Below are 9880 nucleotides of genomic sequence, written 5' to 3' on the forward strand. Positions count from 1 at the left end.
GAGGAAGACAGTTTTTCTGTCTTGCTATGTGTGCAAATTTGAAAGTGGAGTTAGGTAATAGTGGAGTGACTTCCACTTCAGTTTTTAACAAACAGCTTTTGACAGTCTTTGAGAGCAGAAAGTGAAAAGAAGTGGAAAATTCATCCAGTAAGATTTTATAATTCTCTTGGATCAGTTCTAAAAAAAAGTATTTCACAGGGGTTTTTTTTAAGGCATGAAAAATATGATATCACAAGTAGGTAACCAGTTGTTATGTTAAAAGCATTTAAAAAAAACCACCACAAACAGAAAGTATAGTTCACACAACCGGCCCCGTGGTTATAAAGTATGCATGGCTGCAGGCAACTCTTTAAGCCAAGTCAGAGATGGAATCAAGGATAAAGTGTAAGGAGACAAACATCTAAAGCACAGAGGTTTTCAGGCCACCTGCTGGTGCCCTTTAATTCTTTCCACGGTGAACACAAACCATCATCAAACTGTTTTTCATTGCTTGTGTGAAATTGTTAGAGGAACTTGCAATGGCTGACAAATTTCAATGTCAGAGTTCTCTTTAAAACCTGAGGTCTGCTTGGCAATGCTTTGGGAAGATCACTGCCACAGACAGACATTTATTCAAAATAAACAATTAATTAAATTAAAATGTTTGTCTTTACAGTAAGAAGGAACCCAAAGAAATCACAGCTCGCCATTTCTAACACTGTCAATTACACAATTAAATACAACACATGAATTCTGTAACTTCTCAGTAAAAATACCAGATATTTAAAAAAAACCCAAACCAACCCAACCAACAAATCAAGGAAAAAAACACCCTAAAACATACACCAAACTCATAAACAAATTAAAAAGACAGTTAACACAGGGTTTCACTGGACAAATCATTTTTAAACTTTGTAAATATGAAAACATCGACAGTGCCCTTAGTTACATAGGTAATAGATTTATATATATAATCTAATCCAGATTTAATAATTAAAAAAATATATTAAGTCTCCTTTTTACAAGACTACATAGAAATTTGACCCAAGTCCAAGACCTGCCTATATAGGATAACTTTTCAGTTAAGATCTCTATCACAGACTTTCAGTCCATGGCACTAATCATCTCAAGGGATTCCAGATTTTTTGGGAAATACATCATTGTCCATATGATATGTCACCATTGTTGCAAATACAGAGAAAAAAGTTCTCACGCACTGTCTACCTACACTGACAATGACAGAGATACATTCATCTTTTGTGCTTCTTGATAGAGCAGAAACTGCTGTTTTCCCTTAATCCATTTATCTGCCTCAGCATTTTCAGGAAAGCACTTTAACAGTAACTTCAAGAATAGCTCTGGACACAGAAATATTTTGAATTCTTCATCTGGGTCAAGAGATGGGAGACAATGTAACCAAAGTTGGCAACCTGACTTACTTCAAACGTGCAGCACAACGGGAAGAGTTGCCTCATTTCCTCATCACCTGTGACTGACAGGTAGTAGCTCATTCCAGAATGTCCCATTTTCCCAAACACAGAGCACTGGTGCAGTGGCTGCACAGCCCTCCCTTGGGAAGCCGTGCATGTCCGAGCACAGTGAGCTGGCACCTGGAGCCCTCACAGCTGTGTCGGGCCCCAGCTTGGCTTGGCAGAGTCAAAGGACAAGAACCAGAGGTGCAGATTTCCTCCCAGATGAAGTCATGTGCTGTAACATAAATGTGTCTCCTCCCAGTCAACTTCACCGTGACAGAAGGGGTCCTCAAAAGTTTCTCATGTGTTTGTTAGTTACTGAAAGAAAAGAATGCTGGCAGAGCCATTTTTGCCTTCACACGTATAGAAGCAGTAAATTTTCAACCCACCCATTTCACAGCACACTATCACAATCAGCCTCTTTTTCTTCACCACTGTATTTTATTTAAAATTACTTAGTTTTCAGAGCAACCAAACCAAATAACTCTCTCTTAGAAAGAAGTATGTTACAGCTAAGCAGATTTTCAAGCAGTTGACACTTACTGGCCATTTGCATACCCCAGAATTTATTTGTATTCCATCTCTAAAGAAGTATTTCCTTGAAAGGCAGTCTAAAAGATTTGGCTGTGGTCACAAGGAAATCAATGGCAGTCAAGAACAGAATAAATCTAAAGAGCCCTTGCTCGACAAATTAAAAATATGAAGTTTAGACATAAAAATACAAAATTTGGAATGTTGCACTGTCACAGCTCTTTCATAAATTTAACATTTATGATTCTGGAAAAGAATGTTTACAAAATAAAAAGTAACACTGAGGTTTTAAGATGGCTCAGATTATTTGAGAACAGTAGGAAACTACAAACTTTAGAAAAATCCCAAAGGACTTCATCTAAAAGCACCACTGCCAGAAACGTGGCATTTGGAAAAAAACAATGGCTCAGTGCAAATACTGATCAGAAATGCAAAGACAAGCAAAGACAAGACTCCAACCAACAGACAGTACTGTCTTGTTAGTGTCTGCTTCTGCTACCAGCTGCACTAAAAAGGAACCTTCTCATTTTATATTATGTTTCTCTTTAAAAGTATTCTTATAAAACATAAATTCTTGACAAAAGCAGACCTAAAAGCCTGCCTATATTGCTAGTTTTTGAGAAAAGCAAAACACCTAGACTGTTCAATTAAACCTGAATCACAAAATCAAAACAGATAAATAATGTGTACCTTTTTATTTCTATACATGGGATTTCAGACCACTTCTCTCTTATTATCCAAATGGGAAGTTTTCCTACTGTACACATTATATAAAGTGAGAGAGGCAAACACGACTTCCCTACCTAAAAGAAGCTGCTTTTCATGGACATGGCAAGCCAGTTCACAGCCACTTCCACACAAACACAGCCATAGGTAAACACAGCAGTTTGAATTCAACTCCATTGAGCAGCTTACATGTAAACAGAACCTTCTGAATCAAAACTACCTTTAAAACAAACTCCAAAAACCCAAACAAAAAAAACCCCACAACACATGGTCTCATGTTATGTCCAAAGCCATATCTTTGATAGATTCATTTTGATGCATAAAGAAAAAACCAGAAAAGCTGGAATGTGGTAAAAGCAGAATTCTGCACGTCTGATGTTTAGTGTCAAGAATTCATTACAGCCTGAAATCCTTATGAGTAATGGTAAATGGCAGTAGGAGAAATATTAAAGTTCCTTTAATATTTCACTACACTGCTGTTTGGAAGGTATACGTGTTGAAATGGTGTCCCAGAACTACATGTATGTTAACTTCATATAAAAACTCACCACATTTACAACCATATTTCAATTTAATTATTGTACACAGGTTAACAAAAACACTGTATTTAACAAAAACAATATTCAGAATGGTACAACACGTGTTCATCTTCTCCAGGAAATAATATTACAAGTGATCATCTTAGGACAATTTAGCCACACTAGCAACAGAAGTTCTGTTAAAATGCAACTGTGGTCTACTAAGCCACTTATTTTAGCACTACAGAGTATTTGAAGTTAAGAGTCCTACGGCCAAGGCTTAAAAATCATTTAAGATTCAAACCTCAAAATGTCTTACAGTCAAAATGACAGTATTCTTAAAAAACCACAACAAAATAACCCCAAAACAATTAATTAAAAGGCTTCTGTATTTAATTTTATTCTCTTCATGGCATTCTCTATTTATATAGTTGCTCGTATCATTGGTAATAGGGTCTGTATCTGGCTTGATCAGGGTGATGTGGTCCAGGAAGGGGGGCCTGAGCAGGAGGCCCTTGCATCCTCGGAGGTGGAGGTGGCCCTCTTGGAGCTGGCCATATCCCTGGACTCATTCCCCCAGGCTGTGTGAAAGGGGGACTAAGAGTTCCTTGATCTTCACTGAACTGTGGCAAAGAGTTGGGATTATAGTGATGGGGAGGGGGCGCGCTGACATTTACGGGCGGGCCCCCGTGCTGAGGAGGGGGAGGTCCCGGAGGAGGGTGGTTCATGTAGGGCGGCATCTGGGCAATGATGTGTCCGGGCGGGGGCGTTATGGGCGGCGGGGCCGAGGTCATGGGGGGCGGAGGAGCCTGGCTGTACACCATGTGCGGGGTGCCCGCCGCCTGCGGGGGGTGCTGCAGCGGGTGGCTGATGGGCGGCGGCGGCGGCGGGGGCGGCGCGTAGTGCTGCTGGGGAGGCATTATGTGGTGGGGGTGGGACACCACCGGCTGGCCCTGGTACTCGGGATGATGGTGGGCGGGCGCGGGCGCCGGCGGAGGCGGTTCTCGAGCGCCGGAATTGGAATCATCCTGGATGGGGACAGTTATTAAGTTGCTGTGTTTCCTCGTGGAGATGCGGAAGGTGTCCTGACTGACCGGGCGGGGCGGCGGCGGAGCCATGGACATCTCTGCGGGAGGAGCACGGATGTCTTCGTGGGGCTGGTTGTAGTGCTCGTGGGGCACGTGCTGCAGAGGAGGCGGGGGCATCATGATGTGCTGCTTTGGCGGAATGTGGCTCAGGTGGTGTTTCTCGGGGGGCATTATGAAACGCTCGGGAATCTCGGCCGGAGGTGGGGCAATAGGAGGGTGCACAGGTTCAATGGGAGGACGAGTAACAGGCTTCCCAGCTCTCATGTGACGGTGGTTGATGTGAGCCTGTAAGTCCCTCTGTGACAGGTAAGTTCTCTTGCATCCTTGAACAATGCTACACATGAAGAGAGACCCTCGTACACATTGCTCAATTCGCTGCACAGGCTCGTTACAGCTGAATAAAAAGAGAATATTGATTCATTATCATCACGGAGAGCTCAACATGCATTCTCCCTTGTTAACATAATTAGATAAATTAGAACTGACAATTTTGCCCCACTGTAGCAATGAAAGAAACTTTTCAATGATTTTGAAGTTTACCTAGTTTTTAAATTTCAAAATTTAACTATGAAAAAAGGTTAAAATTTCATGACATAGAATTTTTTAAGTAGCATCTCTCACACAAATTTCTTCTGTGCATTAAGTCATAACATTTATTTTCACCAAGTAAATCAAACTGCTATTAATTCCTTTTCAAATTAGAGCAATAACAGGTTATCTACCCAAAAACAATGAAGTAAACACTGATCTCTTACAATCCCAAAATATGGAATAGGAACTAGAAAGTTCAGAGTACTCTACTGCCTCTGGTAAATGTACATACATAAGAGCCATGTTAACAGAGTATCTGAAATAAGATATTTGTTATAGATATATAAGATATAAGTTACTTTCTTACATTTCCTTTAATAACAAATCTTGAGATAACCTACCCTGGACACATCTTGTCTCCCTTTTTCTCATGTAGTATAGCACAGTCATAGCAGAAAACATGCTTGCAAGGTATCTAGAGATAAAAAATTGCTGTTAAGACATCGTGTATAAATATCTATGTCATTTTGCAGAATACAGTTCCTCCCTCCAGTACATAGTTTATAATAAAGTAACTAAGTTACCTATGAGGTGAACAAGCATAGCAGTGGTTAACAATTTACAGCATCTTCGCACAGAAACCTTCTAGAACAGTTTATGCTGTGTTTGTCTGGAGTTAAGCGTTGGTAAAAAACACTGGCAGAAGTTTGAGTCTTGCACTATTACCAACACTGAACTTTCACAAAAGCTGCATAAGCAATCTGATTACATTTGTCTTGCTGGCAAGGAAGGAAAGTTTTAAAAGCATTAACTGTCATTAAGTCAGATGCTGAAGCCTGTTACATCACACTTAAAAATCTAAATTAATCTCAGGGATTTTTAAAGGTACATGAAAGTGAACAGTATTTTCTAACTTCACTGCATGTTTTCAATTGAGATAAAAAGCTTATATTCAAACCTATGTAGTGCAAGGTCTAAACCCCAGAAGGTTTTTTCCTTCATGATGGTGTCCTGTTTTTTGTTTAACATTTGCAGGCTTATTTTATTGAATCAGGGGGTAAAAGAGAATCAGTCAGACAGATGGAACAAAAACACTTGAGCAGTGAGGGCCTCCAGGTCCATCCTCATACTAGCCTGCTGTTTATTCAGATGCCTGTTGAAATCAGTAATCTCTAGAAGCCTCATACAGATACAGTAAAACCTAATTTTATCAAAAGGGAAACCATGGCTGCATCTTCCACTGGTAATTTCACTCACCATGCGTCCATACATTTTGATGGGCAATCCACACTTATCACAGAAATGGACTGGTGTATCATCCTTTTCCCCCAGCAAGTTTATCTGTAGGACAGAGAAGGGGTGAGAAAACAAACCCCAACATCACTAAAGCATCTCATTTCAATCATTATACCCATTATTCTGGAATTAGTTGAAAAGGAAGTAAGAACGCCACAAACAGGAGAAAGCTGAGGGTGTATTTTTGGTCAGACAAAAATAACTGAAAAACTTTTAATTAACAAAGTATCTACCAGGACTACTTACAGCTTGGAATGAAACACAGGCAAAGATTCATGACTTTACCTTATAATCCCAAAAAATGGGTCCAGGAAATCTCCTCTGATTGCCAAACATTTCACCTCCTTTACATTCGTATCGCTCCTCTTTGTTATAATCAAATTCTTCTGTGGAAAGGAGAAAGAGAAGAAAGACACAAGCCAACCACAACACTTCCTTAATTGACACCAGCTGCTTTTCAGAACATGGGCCATTTATAATGAAATCATCAAATAATGCCACAGCACTTCCAGCCTGCTGAGCCCACTCTACAGAAAGGTAGAGCCAAAACAGTAAGAGAGCCCAGTTTGGAAACAGGCACTACTGAAGCCCAACAGTGCAGCAGTTCTTGGAGATTTGAAACTTGTTTTGGATTTAGACAGAACTCTGGACTCTTAAGTCTCTGAGTAAAGTCTCAAATAATGCTGTAGAATAATACACTTCCCTACTAAAGGGAATTTATATGAATTTACCTTCATCACCAGTTTGTGTCTTTGAAGGCATCCTGTTCATAGTTCTTGGAGTTCGAGGTGCAGGTTTGGTTTTATTGGTCTGTTTTGAAATAAGCTTTATGGGGATTCTTCTACGGACATCAAGACCACCCAATGATCCTGAACTATTTGTTCCTTGTAAATCATTGTCTGTGAAAGAAAATAAAAACAAACTTATCTAATTTTTTACTTATCTAATAGTCTCTAAAGAGGCTAAATATTAACAGAAAAGTTTTAAGAAAAATAATTTTCAAAGCTTGCTTAAGACTCATACAACATGTCAAAATTTAATCACTAGAACAAAGGTATCTTCACATACAATTTATTCCAGATGTCAAGTCACAATGCTGTATTGGGAACAGCAACTGTTTTAGGAAATCTAGCTTAAAAATAAAGCTATTTAAATAACCTAGCCAGTCACACATTTTTCCACAACAGAAACATTAACCTTATAGCTCTTCACAGTGAAGAGCACTGGAGAGTCAGTACCTTGTACAACCTTGACTACACAGAATTTCTTAAGTGAGAAGATAATTTTTACTCTTTATGTATATTTTTATTCAAGTAGGAAGGAAACTAGTTTACATATTAACTCAACATCGTGATGTATCACTTAGAAGTTTATTATAAAGTATCACAAAAGTATGGCTACTTAGGAATATGTAGTTGTATCCTTCCTAAATGGAAAATTATTGTTCCTGGCTACATTCAAAATTCTCCTTAACCAGATATAAATCTAAGTACCAGGACAAATAAAGCAAGAAATAGCCTGATGCATGCATCAGCAGGTACAGGCTCCAAGAGGTAACACAGACCAGGTAATGCAACAAGCAACACCAGTGAGGAGACATAACTCCCTCAACCTCCAGCGAGTTTATCTGACACCACCACACAGCATCTCATTCACACAAAAATGAAGGTATGTCCTTCACTAATCTTCCCAGCCCACTGGGATTTTAGCTGAAAATGCCACAGAGCACGCGCAGGCTGGAAGGGGTGAGCCTCGAGCAGTTACAGCCCTGTGGTTCCGCAGGGTACGGCACTGCAGCCCTGGAATGACCCAAAGGATTGCAGTGCAGGAGCACAGACACTGAAATTAGAGTCCATTTGTGTAATTCTGCACAATGCCTCACCAACTACTGTCTCTCAAAACCTGTAACCACCACACACAATGCAACAAGTAGAAGAAAAAACGGGATTGCTTTGTTTTTCAGCAGCTACCACCAAAGCTAGGAAATGTGTCAGTTTCAAACTGGGACTGTGCCCTGACAGTCCTGTACCTCCAAATCAAAAGCCCTCAATTTCCTCAGATAGATCAAACTCCTCTTAGCACTATGGTTAAGAGTTTCACTCTAAAAGGCAATATACAAAAAGGCAAAAGTGATAAAGCTCGTTTTTATTTCTTTTGGCTGTCCAGATGATCCTGCAAACACTCAAGTATGTCATCAGGCTTCCCCAGGGAGTGCTGGACCAAGACATCAGAGGCAAAGCTGCTTGTTTTCCATGTGTTGGCAAATTCTGTTTTCTACCAGGATACACAAAACCACAGCACCAAACCACAAACTGTCTCTGCAGCAACTCAGTCCATTTGCAAATAGGAATAATTAAAACAAATTTTAAAAATCAAAAACTTATGTAGTAGCTAGTCCACCAAACTGCCAATACGTTCTGTCACCTTTTCCTCCTTATACCCTTTCACACCAGGAATATTTACATGAGTTACCTGCCCAACTAACCCAAACTAGCAAGTTTATTAGTCACTCATGCTTCACGGAAGGATAATAAATTCCTGTTTGCATGAAAACAACTTGCAGGATTATGTCCAGAAAAAAATACGACAAACATAGCAAACTTGTTAAGACTACTTCAAGAAGCTCTAATTGGACGTGATGCAATCTACTGTCACCTTCATCAACTTAAGTTTTATTTCTGCATTTCAAGCTTTATTAAAATTCACAAACACAGCTCAAATACTTTAAACAGATAGAGTCATAACGCAATCTTTTTTAAGGGAAAGGAAAAAAACCTCCAAACCCACCCTAGCAAAAAGCCCACGTCCATTCATTTATTCACTGCACTACGCCAGCGCATTAACCAGCAACGGATCACAGCTACGCCAGCGCGCCCATCGGCGAACGACATTTAAACAGCGAAATCAAATTTAAGCACACGAAGAAGTTTCCTCTCGGGCCACAACCACGGAATCAGGAAACACATTACGGGCACCGATGCCGGGAAACGCCGCGGGCAAACGAAGTCCCTGCCCCACCTCCGGGAGGCCACAGGCGGCATCCGGTGCTCCGGGCCCGGGCCCCCCGGCCCTGCCGGGGCACTCAGCGCCCGCCGCTGCGCTCCGCTCCGCTCCGCCCGGTTCGGGGCGTCCCTCCGGCCGCGGCCCCTCAGCCCGGCCCAGCGCCCTCGGGGCGGGGGCAGCGCCGGGCGCCGCCGAGCCCAGGGTGGCAGCGGGGCCGCCGCGCCGGCCCGGGCAGGGCAGGGCAGGGAGCAGGCCCCGCCGCGCCCCGAGCCCCGCCGGCGCTCCCGGGGGCCGCCTCGGGCCCGCCGCCGCCGCCCCCGCGCCGCCCCGCGCCCGCTGGCCCCGCTGGGCCGCTCCCCGTCCGGCGGCGGGCGCGGGCCCGGCGAGCCGGGCACGGAGGAGTCCCCGGCCTCCCCCTGCTCACCATTGTGGTCCATGATGCGGCGCGGGGCGCTCTGGGAGCGGAAGGGCGCGGCCGGAAGCGGCGGCGGCGGGGGCGGGGCGGGGACGGCGGGGCCGCCATCGGGGTGTCCCGGCACAGCGCTCCGGCCCGGACCGGGAGGGGAACGGGGAAACCGGGGCCGCCCCACACCGCGCCAGGAGGGGAACGGGGGAAGCGGGGCCGCCTCACACCGCGGCCGGAGCGGAACGGGAAAGCGGGGCCGCCTCACACCGCGCCGGGAGGGGAATGCGGCGGCCCCGCGGTGCACACTGACTGGCTGGGATTGGGAGACAT

The 9880-nt window shown here is 43.2% G+C and overlaps 1 protein-coding gene across 2 annotated transcripts; it reads right to left on the reverse strand.

The window, feature by feature from the left end:
• Window positions 1-1257: 1257 nt before the first annotated feature.
• On the reverse strand, window positions 1258-9607 carry CBLL1 (Cbl proto-oncogene like 1). Of its 2 annotated transcripts, none has more exons than XM_083859283.1 (6): window positions 9569-9607; window positions 6873-7040; window positions 6427-6524; window positions 6103-6186; window positions 5247-5320; window positions 1258-4708 (listed from the first exon to the last, which is right to left on the reverse strand). In XM_083859283.1, exons 1-6 carry the CDS (start codon window positions 9579-9581, stop codon window positions 3667-3669), a joined length of 1479 nt encoding a protein of 492 aa, XP_083715409.1. In that variant the 5' UTR covers window positions 9582-9607; the 3' UTR covers window positions 1258-3666. The 2 variants fall into 2 exon arrangements, with proteins under 2 accessions (XP_083715409.1, XP_083715408.1); XM_083859282.1 differs by having other exon boundaries at window positions 6427-6527.
• Between the last annotated feature and the right edge of the window lie 273 nt (window positions 9608-9880).

The sequence above is a fragment of the Zosterops lateralis genome (assembly GCF_965231275.1).
Source record: "Zosterops lateralis genome assembly, chromosome: 4".
NCBI lineage: Eukaryota > Metazoa > Chordata > Aves > Passeriformes > Zosteropidae > Zosterops > Zosterops lateralis.